We start from the raw sequence: 19,794 nt of genomic DNA, 5'->3' as shown, positions 1-19,794 counted from the left end.
CTCACCGCCCGCCTTCTCCCTCCATCCCGTTACCTCCACCCTCCACCCTGAGTGGCCTCCCCTGATCCCCTCCCACTCACCTCCCCGGGCACGGCCTCTCTTCTCCCTCCATCACCTCCCTTCCCCACACCCCTCCCTCCAGTCCAGGCCTCCCATCTCCCTCCATACAAACGTCCCCCCCCCCCCCCCCGCCACCCCGCGGCCTTCTCCAGCCGGCGCGGCCTCTCCCCGGCGGCGCAGCCTCTTCCGGCCGGCGGGAGGGCGGGGCCGAGCGCTCTGGCGGGCCGGCCGGTGGTGCGAGCGTCCCGGGCTCGCGCTCCGCCGCCGGCCGGCCGGCCATGCTCATCACGCTGTGCTACCTGTACCTGTGGGCGCGCTGGGGGCACGGGCCCGCCGCGCTAGTGCGCACCACGGTGCAGCAGCTGCGGGCCTCGCGCTGCTCCTTCACCTTCTGCCGCGCGACTGCGCAGCCCCGGGGCGCCCGCGTGTGCCTGAGCCGCGGCGGCCGCGTCTTCTGCGTCGGCGAGAGCCAGGTGGGCGGGCGAGCGCGGGCGCCGGGGGGCGCGGAAGGCGGGGCCGGGCGGGGCGGGGGCGCGGCCTCGGGGTCTGCCCGGTGCCGGAAGCGCCCCCGGGACCCCGCGCTCCGCCATGGGCTGTGCAGCCCGGGGGCACCCTCTGCGCCGCCGGGAGGTCGCGAGCGTGGGGTCTGGGGAGCGGCAGGCTCCGGGGCTACACTGCACGCGATGCCCATGGAAGCCTGGATGAGACCGAAACTGTGACAGGCGATCTGGTCTCCTCTCCACGGGGTGCCGGCGCGAGCGTATGGTCGCCTGGCTCTTGGCGGTGCAAAGTAGGCTTGTGCCTGTGTGCCTGTGCGGAGTCGATTAGCACCTGAGCAGTGCCCACCTAGAGCCTCTTTCCTGACATCCTCTCCCGCCTACCCTGTGGGCTGGAGTTTGGTTGAACCTGATTTCAGAGAAAGACAGCAAATCCTCAGCTTTCTGTCAGGTGTTCCCGAGGTGACAAAAACTGCCCTGTCCCCAGCTCCTGTCAGCTGCGTCATTTACCAGTCGGGCACCTACTGATTATCTCTGAATCTTTTTAGTTTCGGTTTGCACACAATCTTGTCTTTTGGCCCAATACTTAGCCTGGTGGCTGTAAGGCTGTAAGTTCAACCGGCTCTGTCACCCACAGTGTGACCTGGGGCTGTCGTTTGATCACTGCAAAACCTCAGCTCTCTTTCTGTGGATGGGAACAATAGTTCTTTCCACTCACCTATCAGAAATGGGCTTCACAGTGCAGTTCTGTGCAAATTTCCATTGACTTCACCCACTTTGTCATTAACATTTAAAAGTGTTTTGCTTTTGATGGGTTTCTTGTCCTTTCCTCTTCCTTCTGGAAAGTTCGATCACTCATAGCATTAAAATGAGATTTTCTTTGTGTGTGAAACCATACACCATGTGGGAATTAAAATCTTATCTCAGGTTTGAATATTTTGTTGAGGTTATGCTTAGACATGGGATTATACTTTGATGCTACAAATCAAAAATACCCATCTGGGACTTCCCTGGTGACGCAGTGGTTAAGAATCTGCCTGACAATGCAGGGGACACAGGTGCGAGCCCCAGTCCGGGAGGACCCCGCATGCTGAGGAGCAACTAAGCCCGCGCGCCACAACTACTGAAGCCTGCGCGCCTAGAGCCCGTGCTCCGCAACAAGAGAAGCCACCGCAATGAGAAGCCCGCGCACTGCGACGAAGTGTAGCCCCCTCTCGGCGCAACTAGAAAAAGTCTGCAAAAGCCCGCGGGCAGCAACAAAGACCCAACGCAGCCAAAAATAAATAAATTTATTTATTTATTTAAAAAAAATGCCCATCCTTGTTGGGCAATGCCTGCCAATGCAGGGAACACGGGTTCGATCCCTGATTGGGGAAGATCCCACATGCCACGGAGTAACTAAGCCCATGCGCCACAACTACTGAGCCTGTGCTTTAGAGTCCGCAAGCCACAACTACCAAAGTCCCCACGCCTAGAGCCCATGCTCTACAACAGGAGAGGCCACCCTGATGAGAAGCCCACACAGCTCAAGGAAGAGTAGCCCGCAGCTGGCTGCAACCAGAGAAAGCCCGCGTGCGCAATGAAGACCCAACGCAGCCAATCAATCAATTTATTAAAAAAAAACACCTCTAAGAGATTTAGATTAGAGTAGAAATAATGAACATCCAAAAAATAATGAGATGCAAATGTCTTTAATTCTCTTGGGAGACAGTTTTACTTTTGCACATCTCCATGACTTTATTGGTCTTCTGTTAGCTTTGATAACTGTAACTAATGCTCTTCAGCCCTTGCTGACTGCTCCAGCAGGGTGTAGGGACACCTGGGCCAAACCCGCTTTGGGCTTTCGGGGTTTTTGTAACTTGCTGTCCTCCTTAGAGCTTTGCCCAGAAATCACTGTCTCACAGAGATGTCCCTGAGTTTCCAGACTAGATGTGACCAGCCAGCTCTGTATGCTCATAGACTTTAAATTGCACTTCATATTTCCAGTTTTTATTTTTTTATTGTGACTTATTTTTTCATTTTTTAAATTGAAGTGTAGTTGATTTACAATGTTGTGCTAATTTCTGCTGTATAGCAGAGTGGTTCAGTTTATATATATATATATATATATATATATTCTTTTCCATTATGTCCGGTTTTTATCCTTTTCTCCCTAGGAACTGGGTCTGTTTAGCTAAGCAGCTTGACCTGTAATAGTTACTCAGTATTTCAACGAATGAAGTAGTGGTTGTTGAGTTTAAGCTCTGATGTTCGAGGCCTACAATTGGAAAGTGTGACTATTTGTGATTAGCTACTGTTACTTAAGATTGGAGATATCGTGGGGCTGGTGATTTGGTTCAGTACATACCTATTGTCGGTCTACCTGGGCTGGAGTAACTTTACAGAACTGAATCTTATGCCTTTGCTGTCTCCATACCTTATATACTTAAAATCATATGCATAAGTACTGAAAGTGTATGTTTATATAATTGAAGGTCTCCCAAGAACTGGTAAGTATCACCAAAGAGAGTTTATACAAACCAGAAATTTTAAGCTTTTTGTTTAATATACACATTTTCTATGAGTAAAGTGGACAGTCTGTCTTTTGTTTTTAACTATTATATTGATAATTATGTTTACCCATAGGAGGAGTTTTTTTCTCCCTCATTTTCACTCATTAATTGGTTCAATAGATATTTATTAAGCTGCTGCTTTGTGCCGGGTTGCTAGGCCTGGTGAAAATACTTTCTGTTCTTCCCAGCAAGGGCAGATTTGAACTGATAAGCAACTATGGAGCTTGACCCAAATGCCTTTTTTTTTGCGGGGGCGGGGTGATGATAAAGCCCCCCACCCCGGACGGGCAGCCTTAGATTTCAGCTTTTTCTGCTAAGGATGTGCCTTGTTTTTAGTGTAGATTAATGTACAGTCCTTTTAGAGAAATTTCAGGAGAAGAGCAGAGACTAATGGACACATCCAATCTGCTAACCAATCTTTTTTTTTTAATTAAAAAAAGTTAATTTATTTTTGGTTGCGTTGGGTCTTTGTTGCTACGCGAGGGCTTCCTCTAGTTGTGGTGAGCGGGAGCTACTCAGTTGCTGTGCGCGGGCTTCTCATTGTGGTGGCTTCTCTTGTTGCAGAGCACGGGTTCTAGGTGCGCGGGCTTCAGTAGTTGTGGCACGTGGGCTCAGTAGTTGTGGCTCGTGGGCTCTAGAGCTCAGGCTCAGTAGTTGTAGCGCACGGGCGTAGTTGCCCCGCGGCATGTGGGATCTTCAGGACCAGGGCTCGAACCTGTGTCCCCTGCATTGGCAGGCGGATTCTTAACCACTGCGCCACCAGGGAAGTCCCTGCTAACCAATCTTGATGCTGTAATGGCTGGAGGAAAAGGAGGAATAGCCCTTCGGGCATCTGTCAGTAACAGGCTTCTGCTGACCATCATGCACTTCTGAGCCACCTCATCTTTTCCTTTCTTTTTGGCCATGCTGAGCAGCATGTGGGATCTTAGTTCCCCGACCAGGGATCAAACCCGTGCCCTCTGCAGTGGAAGCACGGAGTCTTAACCACTGGACCGCCAGGGAAGTCCCTGAGCTACCTCATCTTTAAATGTGCTTCCAAGTTGTAATTTGGAAGGTTCCTACATGCTCTCAGCAGTAAGGAATGGTGGGAATAAGTTTCAGAATTAATTGCTTGATAAGAAATGTCTAGAGATGTTAAAACTATCGTGAGACATCGAGGGATGTTGCAGCTGTTTAAACAGTCACAGTTAAACAAAAAAATGCAGGGTTAATATGGTCTATAGGAAAGCATCCAATGACCTTATTCATTTAGATGCCACCTGGAATTGCAGAGGCGGGGTTGTCCTGGATGTTGATATAAATAGCAGTTGTGGTTTGAAGTCATATTGAATCCTTCCTTTTTGTGTTTCTTTCCCTCTATCCAGTCCATTGATGACTTGAACAAATGGGCCCTGTTTCTGGTTTCTCCTTTTATACTTGAAGCAGAACACATAGCATTTGTGACAGAGAGCATTTGGGTGCAAGGTGACACTTTACAGAGACCATCGTCCTCTTCGGAAGCTGTGAGTACCGTGTTTTTCATTTGTGTACCATAATCAAAACTAATTTGGTATTTTAATGAGTGCTCTTTCCTGGCCTTTGTGATTGATTCCCTTTCTTTTCTGATATTTTGGGTTAAATAAAAATATATTAGTAGGGAATTCCCAGTGGTTAGGATTCGGCACTCTCACTCTCTCACTGCTGGGCCCAAGTTTACTCCCTGGTCAGGGAACTAAGATCCCGAAGGCTGTGTAGCATGGCCGGGGGTGGGGGGGAAATTTTACATATATATATATATATATATATATATATATATATATATATATATATATATGTAAAATTACTTTCACCTGTTTCTTTTTAACTTTTTTTTTTTTTGCGGTACGCGGGCCTCTCACCGTTGTGGCCTCTCCCGTTGCGGAGCACAGGCTCCGGACGCGCAGGCTCAGTGGCCATGGCTCACGGGCCCAGCCGCTCTGCGGCATGCGGGACCCTCCCGGACCGGGGCACGAACGCGTGTCCCCTGCGTCGGCAGGCGGACTCTCAACCACCACGCCACCAGGGAAGCCCTCTTTTTATCTTTTTAATGTGGCTGCTAGATTTAAACCTCCCTGTGTTTTGGGACTTCCCTGGCAGTCCAGTGGTTAAGACCCTGTGCTTCCACTCTACACTGCGCAGGGGCCACGGGTGTGATCCCTGGTTGGTGAACTAAGATCCTGCATGCAATGCGGTGCAGCCAAAAAAGAAAAAGAAAAAAGCTGCCTGTGTTTTAAGTTGTTTTGTGGCTTGAGGTATGTTATTGCGCAGCGCTAATCAAGTCTCTCCCCAGGCCATAGGGTCCCGCCCCACAACTTATTGCTTCCAAAATCAGATGATTTATATTGCCGCATACTTCCTGGAGATTTCACCCCAAGTATTCTGAAAGCACTTCAAACTCAGTAATGTGTCCCACACTGGTTGTTTATATTCCTCTGCTGGAAAAAAAGAAAATCTCAGGTGAACACCCCAAACTGTGCTTCCTTTCACCCCCTCCTGCGTCCTTCCTGCCATTCGGTTAGTAGTTCTACTAATTCCACTCCCCAGGTGTCTCCGCTTTACTCCTTTACTTCCATCCCTCCTCATTCCATTCTCTTCTTCATTATCTTTTTGTTGAAACTGTGAAGATGTCATCCCATCTTGGGTGCCTTCCGTGCGGTTTCCTCTGGATGGCCAGTTATCTTTCTAGACACACATCCAGTGGGCTTGTACTCTGGCGTAAGCTCTCCGTGGATGCCTTCTGACCAAAGCCAGCACCTCTCAGGTTCATGGAAATCTGACCCTAACCCGCCTTGGGTGCTGCTTCTGCTTGGGTGTCTGTGACGAGTCCTTTCTGCCTTCACTCACCCACCGTATGTTCCCTGCCTGCCGCGTGGATAATCCAGGAGGGGTTTTGCTGATGACAGAAAGCCATAGTCACTGGACCTCCATCTCACAAACACTGTCTTTAAGAAATTACATTGGGGACTTCCCTGGTAGTCCATTGGTAAAGAATCCGCCTTACAGTGCAGGGGACGAGGGTTCGACCCCTGGTCAGGGAACTGAGATCCCACATGCCGCGGGGAAACTGTGCCCGCGCGCCGCAACTACTGAGCTCGCGTGCCACAACTACGGAGCTCGCCTGCCTCAGCTGGAGCCCAGGCATCACAGCTACAGAGTCCTCACGCCCTGGAGCCTGTGCGACACAACTAGAAATAGAAAAACCGCTCGCCACAACTAGAGAAGCCTGTGTGCCTCAGCGAAGATCCTGAGTACCACAACTAAGACCCGACGCAGCCAAAAATAAATTAAATAAATATTAAAAAAAAAAAGACATTGGATTTGGATGAACAAAAAGGAAGAGAGGAATAAGACTGGAAATAATTGACTACAACTCAAGGTGGATAGAAATGAGAGTTAGGAGATAGGTGAAGTAAAGGAGAGCAGGAAACTCTCCTTTGTTTGGGGCTCGGGAGGGGGCATAGGATTTGGCAGGTAGCCTGAGAGTAGCCTACTATGCTATGACATTATGTTTTCTCCTGCAGGTTCCTACTGTTTTATTAAGCCTTATATATACTTATGATAATAATGATAAAATTTATTGAGCCCCTGCTTGGCATGTATATGTATTACCTGTAATGCTTACAATTCTACAAGATATTATTGTAATTTGTTTTTTTTTTTTTTTTTTTTTGGCTGTGGTGTGTGGCATGTGGGATCTTAGTTCCCCAGCCAGAGATCGAACCCATGCCCCCTTCAGTGGACTCGTGGAGTCTTAACCACTGGACTGCCAGGAAAGTCCATTATTGTCATTTTTAAAGATAAGAAAACTGAAGTTATCAGATTAAAGGTTGAAGTTTTCTTTTTTTAAAAAAATTTATTTACTTTTGGCTGCGTTGGGTCTTTGTTGCTGTGTGTGGGCTTTCTCTAGTTGTGGCGAGCGGGGGCTACTCTTCGTTGCCGTGCGCGGGTTTCTCATTGCGGTGGCTTCTGTTGCGGAGCACGGGCCCTAGGCGTACGGGCTTCAGTAGTTGTGGCGCAGGGGCTTAGTTGCTCTGCGGCATGTGGGATCTTTCTGGACCAGGGCTCGAACCCATGTCCCCTGCATTGGCGGGCGGATTCTCAACCACTGTGCCACCAGGGAAGCCCTTGAAGTTTTCTTATATATTCTAATGCTATATATATTTAGTAAGATTTCAATTTAAAATGAGGGCCAGAACTTCTAAAATATTGCAATTACATAAAATATTAAATATGCATGGATTCCTTTTTAACACAAAAATATGACTGCTGTGCTCTTAATTTCCTAAATTGTTGTTACTTAGTGTATATCTTTATACACATAGCATTTAAAATATTTTATTTATTTATTTATTGTTTTGGCCATGCTTTGTGGCTTGTGGGATCTTAGTTCCCCGACCGGGGATCGAATCCTTCGGTGGAAGCACGGAGTCTTAACTGCTGAACTGCCAGGGAAGTCCACACACAGCATCTTAAGCAGCACAGTTACTGTATTATGTAACGTACAGTCTAAGCTGTTGTAACAAATGATACCCAGCCCACAGTGGTTCAAAGAAGAAGTTTACTCATCTCTGAAGGCGTGGTCTTGCTCTGGAAGGCCATCCAGGGACCCAGCTCCCTTCTATCTTGTTGCTCTGTTGTCTCCCCTCTGCCATCCTTCTTCTCTCTCTTGGTGGAGGCTGGTTCCTGCTACCCCTCACCCCCCCACTGCCAACCTCATCCACATCCCAGCCCTCAGAATGGGGGACGAAGAAGGACGGTAGGTACCAACCAGGTTCCTCTTTAAAACTGTGATCTAGAACTTTCACTTGTCACTTCTGCTCCCATCACTTAGCTGCAGGGGAGGCTGAGAAATGCAGTCCATAGCTGGACAGCCATGGATTCGGTAGAAACCTGGAGTTCTGTTATTACAAGGGAGAAAAAAAGGCTAGATATTGGCAGATAATTAGCATTTCTGTCACAGTTATTTAATTTACCTTCTAAGGGTAATTTAATTAAGATCTCGCTTAATGGCGGTTACTTAGTTCTTAACTTTCTGGGGGTAAAATCATGCCTACCCACCAAGGGTACTATCCAGTTAACTCATCGTTTTTGTGATCAGAGGGTTTGGTGGGTCTTGCAGCCAGGAGCTGGAGATGTCTAGAGCCATATGTTGGACCACTCTGGCTATTACACAGAGCTCCATTTTGTAAACTGGGCTTCAGATCTTTTTTTAAAAAATAAATTTATTTTTATTTATTTATTTCTGGCTGCACTGGGTCTTCGTTGCTGTGCGAGGGCTTTCTCTAGTTGCGGTGAGCGGGGGCTACTCTTCCTTGCAGTGCGCGGGCTTCTCATTGCGGTGGCTTCTCCTGTTGCGGAGCACGGTCTCTAGGTCCGCGGGCTTCAGTAGCTGTGGCACGCGGGCTCAGTAGTTGTGACTCGTGAGCTCTAGAGCACAGGCTCAGTAGTTGTGGCACACGGGCTTAGTTGCTCCGCGGCATGTGGGATCTTCCCGGACCAGGGCACGAACCCGTGTCCCCTGCATTGGCAGGCAGATTCTTAACCACTGCGCCCCAGGGAAGTCCCTGGGCTTCAGATCTTAAAAAGGAGTTGATTTCACAGGTCTCTGTCTTCTCGGTCTGCTGTTACCATTCGGGTTGATTGTTTGATGGGATTTTGCAGCTTGGGGGCTCTTATGACTCTGTATTTTTCACCTAACTCTAAAGTCATTTGAATTTGACAGGATCCTAAGATATTTAACAGCAAATACATTATGGAGGAAAGACTTTTGAACTTGTTGAGACCTTACATTCTTTCCCATGTTTAGGATTGTACAATACCATGCTTACAGATGCAATACCGTTCTTACAGATGTCAGAAAAGGACATCTTTTGAAACTTTGGATATCTCAGATGGCTTGCATCTGTGGTTTTTCTGCACACCCCCAACAGCAAATGAATGAATCTCAGGAATTAAGTTTAAAAAATGTAGCATTCACATATTCCTATCTTCACTTAGTCATTCTTTCACTAACAGATATTTATTGCACAGTAGACTGTGTTCTAATTATTTTGTTAGGTGCCATAGTAGATACCAATGGGTTGTGGCAGATTCAGCTCAATTTTCAGTATCTTCTGTGCTTAACATTAGCAGTCCTGTTCTGTAAGAATCTCTGACCCAAAGAACGTACACAGTTCTCTTATTGCAGAAAGTTCACTCATGTTCCTATTGTTCTATCAAGGCCTTCATTCATTCCTCCATCCAAGGTTTACTGAGTGCCTATTATGTGCCAGATTGTGTACTAGGGCTGGAGGTATGTCGCATGGAGATGAAAGATGCCTTTAGAGACGACAGTCACGGTCATCTTAAGGAGCTCACAGTGTCAGGGAGAAGACAGCTAAGGAAAGGAACAATTAAAGTTCATTGTGGGGCTTCCCTGGTGGCACAGTGGTTGAGAGTCCGCCTGCCGATGCAGGGGACACGGGTTCGTGCCCCGGTCCGGGAAGATCCCACGTGCCGCGGAGCGGCTGGGCCCGTGAGCCATGGCCGCTGAGCCTGCGCGTCCGGAGCCTGTGCTCCGCAACGGGAGAGGCCACAACAGTGAGAGGCCCGCGTACTGCAAAAAAAAAAAAAAAAAAAAAGTTCATTGTGAAAAGTGCTCTGGGAAAGCAAGTATGGGGGTGATGGTGAATCTATCCAGATGTGGTGGCGTCAGGAAGGATGTTCCAGGGGAGGGAAGTAATATCTGAGTTTTTTTTAATTTTTTTTTTTTTGCGGTACTGCACCCCTGAGCTAGGCAGTGTTCACACATCCTGTCTCTCTCTGCTGCATCTGCCTTCCCCGCCGAGGGTGTGGTTACAAGGACCAGAGCTGAGGTTAAACAGGGTACTTGGCAGATGGAGGATGCCTGTGGCCGGCACACACTTGTTCTGTTAGAGAGATTTGGGACATGTACGCCTGGAAGAGCTGTGGCTTACTAGTGACCTGCTGAGAAGCTGTGCATTTTACCTGTATTTCTAGGCAGAATATGCATGGGACCCTAATGGGTGGCTGATTTAGGGATGACATAACTGTCAATCTGGAGGTGGCATGATTTGTGTCTTATTAATATTTAAGATTTACTTGGTCCATCCATGACTTTCTGCTTAGGAGGAATACTGTCTTTTGTTCTGTCCCTTTTATCGATGTTCAACACATATACGTTCCTTTTGTCTCCCCTACCTTTAGCACGTCTTAAAAGTTACTGACTTAATATATCTATGACCTTCATGCTGTTTGTTGTTCTTGTTTTTTGTGTAGCAAAACTGAATGTTCTTTAATAGTATGGCAAATACACAGGATACACAGATTGTAAAAGTTTTCTTTGCACTAGTGAGGAATTTGGACTTTATCCTATGGACAGTAGGCTAAAACGTTTTTCTTTTCTTTTTTTAAAAAATTATTATTCTTTTTTGGTTTTCTTTTCCCTTTAAAAAAATTTTTTTTAGCAGAATTAGCAGATATGTACGTTAGAAAGATCACAATTCAGGCAGATTGGAGACTGGATTGGAGGGAGGCAAACCTGGAACAGGCTGTACTCCATGTGGGAACGGAGACCAGCCTCACAGAGTATTGGTAATAGGAAGGGGAGACGGGGCCAAATGTAGGAACTTTTTATGAGATGATGAGGGATTTGGGGGTGGATGGTGGGTCATTCCTGGAGACAGGGAATATGGCAGGAGGGGCTGGTGGAGGGACCCCTGTAAAGAATGCAGTTTTGCCCATTGTTTTAGTCAGCTTTGCTGAAATAACAGGTGACCTCAGAATTTCAGTGGCTTCTAACAACAAATCTTTGTTTTTGCTCATGTCACACGTAGGCTGAGCGGGTTTGCTGCTGCTGTTTCAAGCTGCGACTTCTCTAGGCTCTGCTCCACACATCTTTCCCTTGCAGGGACCAGACCAAAAGAGCATGTCTGTCTCACACAGAGTGGAGGAGTGAGACAGCTGGCTGAAACTCAGTGTAGTAGATTTAAGATGGCTGCAAATTCCTTTCTCTTATTGAGAGGTGGAGTCTTATACCCCTCTCTTGAATCTAGGCTGACCTTGGTGATTTGTTTATCTAATAGGATGTGGTAGAAGAGACATTCTGGGGCCTCCAAGGCTAGATCATAAGAAACCTTGCAGCTTCCCCCTGGGCTCTTGGAACCTAGCTCCCATGCTGTAAGGAAGCTCAAGCTGCCCTGTGGCAAGGTTCCCATGAAGAAGAACTGAGGCCCTCAGTGGACCGTCCTAGTTGAGTTCCCAGCTGGCAGGCGGCTCCAGCTTGCCAGCTGTGTGAGGAAGCCACCTTGGAGGTGGATCGTCCAGGCCCAGTTGAACCATCCTCGCTGATGCCTGGTGGAGCAGAGTTGAGCCGTCCTCGTTAAGCTCTGCCCAAATTGAGATTTGTGAGCAAAATAAATGATGAGTGTAAGCCACTAACTTTTGGGGTGGTTTGTTACCGGATAACCAGAACACTTGGTATGTCTGTTAAAACTTCTCCTCTTCCTCGGGTTACCAACATCAGTGGGGCAGGGATATAAAGTGAACAATTGGGGATGCTAGTGCAGTACACTGTAGACATTGGGTCTCAGGTGCTTATGGAGCATCTAAAGAACACACATGATAGGGACTTCCCTGGCAGTCCAGTGGTTAAGACTCTGTGCTTTCATTGCAGGGGGCATGGGTTCGATCCCTGGTCTGGGAACTAAGACCCTGTGAGCTGTGTGGCCAAAAAGAAAAAAGTTAAAAAAAAAAAAGAAGAAGAACACACATAATAGAAAAAGGTTATGACAACAAGGGTATTTCTATTATTTTCTGATTAGCTCTCATTTATTCAGAAAATTAGAACACCTAGACCACCCTTTTTCTTGAGTTTCTGGTCAGTTACGGTTTTGCAGAACCACCTTAAGTCTCACCTGGGTCACTATTATTTCAGCTCTTGCTTGCTGTGGACTTGTCATATCCCTTACACTGTCACTTGACTTTCCAACACCCTTCTCTTAAGAGCACCATGGGGCATAGTATCTTTTTAAATAATAGAGTGAAAATGAATTTTGTAGTACTCCTGTATCCTTTCTGTTTTCAAACCCAAAAGGCATTGAGAATAACTGAAAGTAAGAAATAACCTCTTCCCCTTACTCCCCTGGTTTCAGATTCTTCACATCTCTGAGTGTCTAGCCCTCCTTCATTCAGTTCATTACTAGATGTTTAAAAACCTAGCATGTAATTACACTGATTTGTAAGAGGAGAAACAAAGAGCCAGAAAATTAGCAGTGTCGATGCTGTGACATTGATCTTATTCAGGGTAACTGATTGTACCTTGTATTTATCTGGGTTCTCTTGAAAAACAGAATAGGGTGTGTGTGTGTGTGTGTATGCGCGTGCGTGTGCGTGCGTGTGCACGTGCATGCATCATACATATACATATATGTGTACATATATAGGGAGAGAGAGGGAGGAAGTGGCAGGGGAGAGAAACAGAAAGAAAGAGATTATTTTAAGGAATTGGCTCACGTGATTGTGGTGTCAAATCTGCAGGGCAGGCCGGAGGCTGGAAACTCAGGGGAGATAGATGTTGCAGTTTGAGTCTGAAGGCAGTTGAGAGGCAGAATTCCCTCTTCCCCTGGGAACTTCAGTCTTTTCCTTGTAAGGCCTTCAACTGATTAGATGCGGCTCATCCACATTACAGAGGATAATCTACTCAAAGCTGACTCATTTTAGATGTGAACCACATCTAAAAAATATCTTCACAGTCACCTCTGGACTGATGTTTGGCCAAATGTCCAGGTACCGTGGCCTAGCTGAGTTGGCACATAGATTAACCATCACCTAACTGGTTGTTGGGATTCCCATTGCCCGATTAGCTGCAGAACTTCAGCTCCGCACCTGCTGCAGGCAGCCTTGGGAAGGGCAATTTGTTGTAGAGAGTTTAACCCCATTCCGTTGGTCCCTGGATCCCCTTCCTGGTGCACGTGTGTGTTGAGTCGAGTGGAGGGGACACATCAGTGTAGTCACTGCAGCCTCAAGTCCCAAGCTCGGGTCATGGAAGGGCTTTCTGCAGGCTGCACAGGAGAGGAGGACATCCCCTTGTTTAGGGATGACCAGGGCTTCTTTGCCTTTGATCTTGGGGAGTAAGCCTTTTGCTTGACTTCCCCTTTCTTCCTCTGTCCCTTTGTCTCCAGTTGGAAGTGCATATGGGAAGTGGCCTGTTTGCTTTTAGCCACCGGGCGGATGGCAGACACCCTGGATGAGTCCCGGTGACACTGCGGCTTTGCTTTGATCGGGGCCGCAGTGCTGCTTGGAGGAGTTTGCATGGTCTGTGGTTCACGGACCACGTTCCTAGAAAAAGGAAATGCACTGAGGTGAGGAAACAGCCGGCCTAGTTGAGAAACTTGATCAGGGACGTGTGTATATATTGTTCTCTGGCTGCTTCCTGTCCTTCCCCCCTTGCTTTATCTCCTGCGTCTCTCCTGGGTGTGAGGATTTCATTGTTGGCTCCTTTTACAGGAAGTGCTTACTTTGAGGCACAGCTCCACGCCAGTGCCCGCTGCAGCAGGGTGCTACATCAACGTCTGAACAACTAAATTCTGGGCTGTATCTCCACTGGCTGAGTATTTGTCCTTATTCTCTGCCAGCGATAGCGCTGAGAACAAAGATGCTTTTAGCCTCGTGCAGGAGGTTGCATCGCTCCTTTTCATGTTTCCCATTCACCCTCATCTGAAAAGTCAGCTCTTGCCAAGGCGATACTTTATCTTCTCATCCTCCTGAGCTGACATCCTTCCTGCATTCTCAAAGCTGGGAATCAACTAAATATTTGTCTGAATTGTAGACTTCAACTCTTCACCCTGGATCAAAGGTGTCCTATTTGAAATGCAGAGTTCTACGGAAGCGTTGGTCAGGCTGGCCCCTCCAGGTGAATCCTCCTCACTCTGGCTGGATGTCTGGGAGGAGGTGGGAGAAGTAGGTGGTAAAAGGGAGGGAAAGCTACATGTAGAGCTAACTCCTCGGAGGTTTCTCTTTCTCGAAACAGGCTAGACTGATTAGTGCGTTTCGACCTTTTGACCATAAAGGCTTGCATTTATTATTTTTCCCTCGAAGACACTCTTTCTCAACTTTAAAAATTATTGTTTGCCTAAGGAGAAAAGTTAAATTCAGTTTGAATTCTCTTTAAGGAGAAAAATGAAATACTAAGGCATAATGATTCTGTGGGGTAGTGTTGAACCTTGGAGGACTCCAGACTCTTTTCTTTTTCTTTTTAAAATTGAGATACAATTCACATACCATGAATTTCATCCTTTTAAAGTGTATAATTACAATTCAGTAGTTGTGCAGTCATCACCACCATCTAATTCTGGAACATTTTTATCACCCCCCTGAAAAAAAAATTGTGTACCTATTTGCAGTCACTCTCCAGTGGTCCTGTCCCTGGGAGCCACTAATCTACTTTCCAACTCTACAGATTTGTCTGATTTGAATATTTCATATAAATAGAATCATATAATATGTGACCTTTAGTGATTGGCTTCCTAGACTTACAATAATGTATTCAAGATTCATCTACATTGTAACATGTATCAGTTCTTCATTCCCTTTCATGGCTGAATAATATCCCATTGTATGGATATATACATTTTATTTATCCATTTATCTGCTGATGGATATTTGGGGTATTTCTACTCATTGGCTATTATGAATAATGCTGCTATGAACACTTGTGTACTTGTGTTGTGTGTAGATGTATATTTTTAGTTCTCTTAGGTATATACCTAGGAGTGGAATTTCTGGGTTCTTTGGAAACTCTGTTTAGCTTTTTGAGGAACTGATGAACTCTTCCAAGGAGGGTGCACCCTGTTACATTTCTACCAGCAGTGTACTGGGGTTCTGATTTCTCAACATCCTCAACATTTGTTATTGTCCATCTTTTTTTTTTTTTTTGGTCACGCTTCATGGCATGTGAGATATTAGTTCCCTGACAGGGACTGAACCCGATTGGCAGTGAAAGCGTGGAGTCCTAACCACTGGACCACCAGGAAATTCCCTATTGTCCATCTTTTGATTTTAGCCATCCTAGTTGAGGATGAAGTATCTCATTGTAGTGATTTTTTTTTTAAATTTATTTTTGGCTGCGTTGGGTCTTCGTTGCTGCACGCGGGCTTTCTCTAGTTGCGACGAGCCGGGGCTACTCTTCGTTGCAGTGCATGGGCTTCTCATTGCGGTGGCTTCTCTTGTGGAGCTCGGGCTCTAGGCGTGCGGGCTTTAGTAGTTGTGGCACACGGGCTCAGTAGTTGTGGCTTGCGGGCTCTAGAGCGCAGGCTCAGTAGTTGTGGCACACGGGCTTAGTTGCTCCACGGCACGTGAGATCTTCCCGGACCAGGCCTCGAACCCGTCCCCTGCATTGGCAGTCGGATTTTTAACCATTGCGCCACCAGGGGAGTCCATCTCATTGTAGTTTTGATTTGCATTTCTCTAATAACGAATGGTGTTGAGCATCTTTTCAAGTGCTATTGCCACTTGTATATTTTCTTTGGGGAAATGTCCAGTCAGATCCGTTGCCCATTTTTAAATTGGGTATTTGTCTTTTTATTGTTGAGTTGTGGGAATTCTTTATATATTGTGGATACAAATCTCTTATCAGATACATGATTTGCAAATATTTTCTCCCATTTTGTGGGTTGTCTTTTCACTTTCTTGAAAGTGTTCTTTGAAGCACAAATTTTTTTAAAAAATAAATTTATTTATTTAATTAATTTATTTTTGGCTGTGTTGGGTCTTTCTTGCTGCCCGTGGGCTTTCTCTAGTTGCGACGAGCGGGGGCTACTCTTTGTTGTGGTGCACAGTCTTCTCATTGTGGTGGCTTCTCTTATTGCGGAGCACGGGCTCTAGGCACATGGGCTTCAGTAGTTGTGGCTCTTGGGCTCTAGAGCGTAGGCTCAGTAGTTGTGGCGCATGGGCTTAGTTGCTCTGTGGCATGTGGGATCTTCCTGGACCAGGGCTCTAACCCGTGTCCCCTGCATTGGCAGGAGGATTCTTTTTTTTTTTTTTTTGCGGTACACGGGCCTCTCACTGTTGTGGCCTCTCCCATTGCCGAGCACAGGCTCCGGACGCGCAGGCTCAGCGGCCATGGCTCACGGGCCCAGCCGCTTCGCGGCATGTGGGATCTTCCCGGACCGGGGTACAAAACGGCGTCCCCTGCATCGGCAGGTGGACTCTCAACCACTGCGCCACCAGGGAAGCCCCTGGTAGGAGGATTCTTAACCACCGCGTCACCAGGGAAGTCCCACTCAAAAATTTTGATGAAGTCCAATTTATTTATTTTTTTCTTTTGTTGCTTGTACTTTTGGTGTCTTATCTGAGAAACCAGTGCCTGATCCAAGGTCGTGACGATTTACATCTATGTTTTCTTCGAAGAATTTTGTAGTTTTAGCTCTTACATTGAGGATTTGATCCATTTTCAGTTAATTTTGTACCTGGTAATACATGGTGTGAGATAGGGGTACATCTTCATTCTTCTGCATGTGGATATCTGGTTGTACCAGCATAGTTGTTGAAAAGATGATTCTTTCCCTTTGAGTTGTCTTGGGAACCTTGTCCAAAATCAGTCATCTGCAAATTTATATGTTTATTTCTATACTCTCAGTTCTATTCCATTGATCTATATGTTTATCTTGATGCCAGTTACCCTGACTTTTATTTATTTATTTATTTATGGGCCCTGACTTTTAGCAGTGTTTTTTTTTTTGGTACGCGGGCCTCTCACTGTTGTGGCCTGTCCCGTTGCGGAGCACAGGCTCCGGACGTGCAAGCTCAGCGGCCATGGCTCATGGGCCCAGCCGCTCCGCAGCATGTGGGATCCTCCCGGACCGGGGCACGAACCTGTATCCCCTGCATTGGCAGGCGGACTCTCAACCACTGCGCCACCAGGGAAGCCTGGCCCTGACTTTTAAATCCCAGGTTTCCTGGATAAGAAGTAACCTCAGGGCCAAAGTTCCTTGGCTTGTGGGAATTCCCCTTACCTCTGTAGGTTCAGGATTTACCCTGGCATTTGGCCCGGAAGTTCTTCATTATGTAGTCAATTGTCCCGTGCTTTTGAAATGATGTTTTCTTTATTTATCCAGCATTTACTTATTTATTTATTTATTGCTGAGTCGGGTCTTAGTTGTGGCACTTGGGCTCTGTAGTTGTGGCACGGACTCAGTAGTTGCAGCACAAGGGCTTAGTTGCCCTGTGACACGTGGGATCTTGGTTCCCCGACCAGGGATTGATTCTGCATCCCCTGCATTGGAAGGCAGATTCTTAACCACTGGACCACCAGGGAAGTCCATATCCAGCATTTTAAAATTGTTTTCAGCAAGAGTTAGTTCTAAAAACCTAACCTAACAATATAAAAAGTGGAATTCAAAAGTATATATCTCTGATCATGAAATTTGGGGCAGGACATCCCTGAGAAGATTTTGGGAAGTAGGGAAATTATTCATGGCATCTTGGAAAAGGACCACTATATTCAATATTGCTTTTAAAGTCACATTCTAATAATAGCAGTTTCTATTAATTAAACACTTTTTCTGTCCCAAGCTTCCTACTGGGGGCATTACATAAACTCTTTAATTTCATTAACATAACAAACCCATACAGTGATGCGTACTATCATTATTCCTGTTTTATGAAATGAAGAAGCTGAGACTTGAGAGGTTCTGAGACGATTAGCAGAGTTTGACCCAGACCCAGATCTAGGGCTCCAGAGCCAGGCTCCCAACCCCAAGGGGCTCCCCTTCTTGTCCCAGTCTCAAATTTTTTCATAAATACTGGAAGGCTTAAAGCAGGGGCCTCCAACCCTTGGGCCACAGACCGGTACTGGTCCATTGCCTGTTAGGAACCAGGCCACACAGCAGGAGGTGAGCGAGCGGTGGATGGGCAAGTGAAGCTTCATCTGTATTTATAGCCGCTCCCCGCTGCTTGCATTACTGCCTGAGCTCCGCCTCCTGTCAGCATTAGGGTGAGTTGTATAATTATCTCATTATATATTACCGTGTAATAATAATAGAAATAAAGTGCACAATAACTGTAATGTGCTTCAGTCATCCAGAAACCATCCCCCCTACTCCGGTCCGTGGAAAAATTGTCTTCCACGAAACTGGTCCCTGGTGCCAAAAAGTTTGGGGACCGCTGGCTTAAAGGACTGAGCTTCATCTACTCTCATTTTCCCTGTCCCCCTTGTGGTGGAAATGTGAACTGCGACAGGCCGGAGCTCTCTGGAGACAGTTGCTCTCACATTCAGGAATCAATGGGAAGCATGTTTAAACTTCTGATTCCTGGGCTGCAACTCTAGAGAGTCTGAAGCACCAGACAGAGAGTGGTGCCCAGAAACATGAAGTTTTCATCTGCTCCCGGGGAGTTCTGTTGTAGTGGGTCTTGGACCCCACTTTGAGAAAAGCTGATCTAAGGGTGAATGAATATCCATGAATCATTGGATATTGCGGGCTTGTTCTCTCCTATATCCTGTTAGTGAAGGGCAAGTTTATGTCTTTCCAGTGTGTAGGGAATGGCCCTTTCCCCTTTTAGTCCCTTGAAAAGCAGTTAAGACTTTAATTACTTTTAAATGAGAGAGTACATCTAGTGCTTTGTAAGCCCTGTTAGGTAGAAATGAGAATGTTTGAACCAGGACATCTTTGATGGTAAAATGTACTATCCAGTAATTCCTTGTTTGACTGTAATATAGTGGTGGGAGTTGAAGGGAAAAATAAAGTATCTGGTTATTTTAGAGAAGAAAAATCTCATCCTGCCTTTCTTCCTCCTCCCTCACCCACTGCTTCTCAGATCGTGAAGTGGTCGGATTGTTGCTTGCCGTTAGCTTGCAGACCTGGGGATCCTTATCAGTTAATCGCCAGAGCAAGTGTGGATGACTTCAGCAAGCTGGGAGTGGCATTCCTTGAAGATAGACTCCAGGTGGCTAATGGACTGATACCCCAAAAGATCGTTTGTAAGTCATCTTAGGAAATGTTTTCATCATAGCAGTGTGCCATTAGTTATGAGCTTAAGGACTGCTGTTTGGTATGACTTAAGGGCAATGCTTATCCGCAGCTTAATTCAGCCAGCAGTTTGGATAGAACCATAATAGTATAACATTCATACATGTGTCAGTTATTTTTTTTGAGGTGCTTATCCCTGACTGTATCATTAGTGCTTTTCAAATTCTTAAACAAGGATTTCCCATAATTGCATTGTTCATGAAATGGCATGCAAATTTAGAACCCATATAATATTTATTTCACACACTCTAATACAGTATAACTGGTTTCTAGACCATAGTTCAACTGAATGGAAGGCATAGCCAGTGTTACTATGAAGTTCTAAATCTAACAGTTTTTTTAACTTAAAACATATATACTACATCATTTTGGGACACATCTTTTTTCAGGAAACACGCAAAATTTTCTTCCTTAATTAGGCTTAAAAGTAGGCTTTCCATGTCCATGTAAGTCTTTTTTATGTATATGTATACACATATATAATTTTAATTAATTAATCAATTAATTTCACTCCCGGTGGCGTTGGGTCTTCGTTGCTGTGCACAGGCTTTCTCCAGTTGCGGAGAGCAGGGGCCACTCCCCACTGCGGTGCACGGGCCCCTCACTGTGGTGGTCACCCCACCATTGCGGAGCACGGGGTTC

The 19,794-nt window shown here is 46.3% G+C and overlaps 1 protein-coding gene across 1 annotated transcript in view; it reads left to right on the top strand.

The window, feature by feature from the left end:
* The first annotated feature begins 292 nt into the window (after window positions 1-292).
* HLCS (holocarboxylase synthetase) overlaps window positions 293-19,794 on the top strand; it is a 198,094-nt gene continuing 178,592 nt past the window's right edge. The window contains exons 1-3 of the mRNA XM_060150917.1: window positions 293-533; window positions 4,474-4,611; window positions 18,941-19,103. Coding sequence (XP_060006900.1) covers window positions 339-533; window positions 4,474-4,611; window positions 18,941-19,103 — 496 coding nt within the window. The 5' untranslated portion in view covers window positions 293-338. The remainder of the gene's footprint in view (window positions 534-4,473; window positions 4,612-18,940; window positions 19,104-19,794) is intronic.

The sequence above is a fragment of the Lagenorhynchus albirostris genome, chromosome 5 (genome assembly GCF_949774975.1).
Source record: "Lagenorhynchus albirostris chromosome 5, mLagAlb1.1, whole genome shotgun sequence".
Lineage (NCBI taxonomy): Eukaryota > Metazoa > Chordata > Mammalia > Artiodactyla > Delphinidae > Lagenorhynchus > Lagenorhynchus albirostris.
This window is presented reverse-complemented; position numbering and strand designations above follow the sequence as displayed.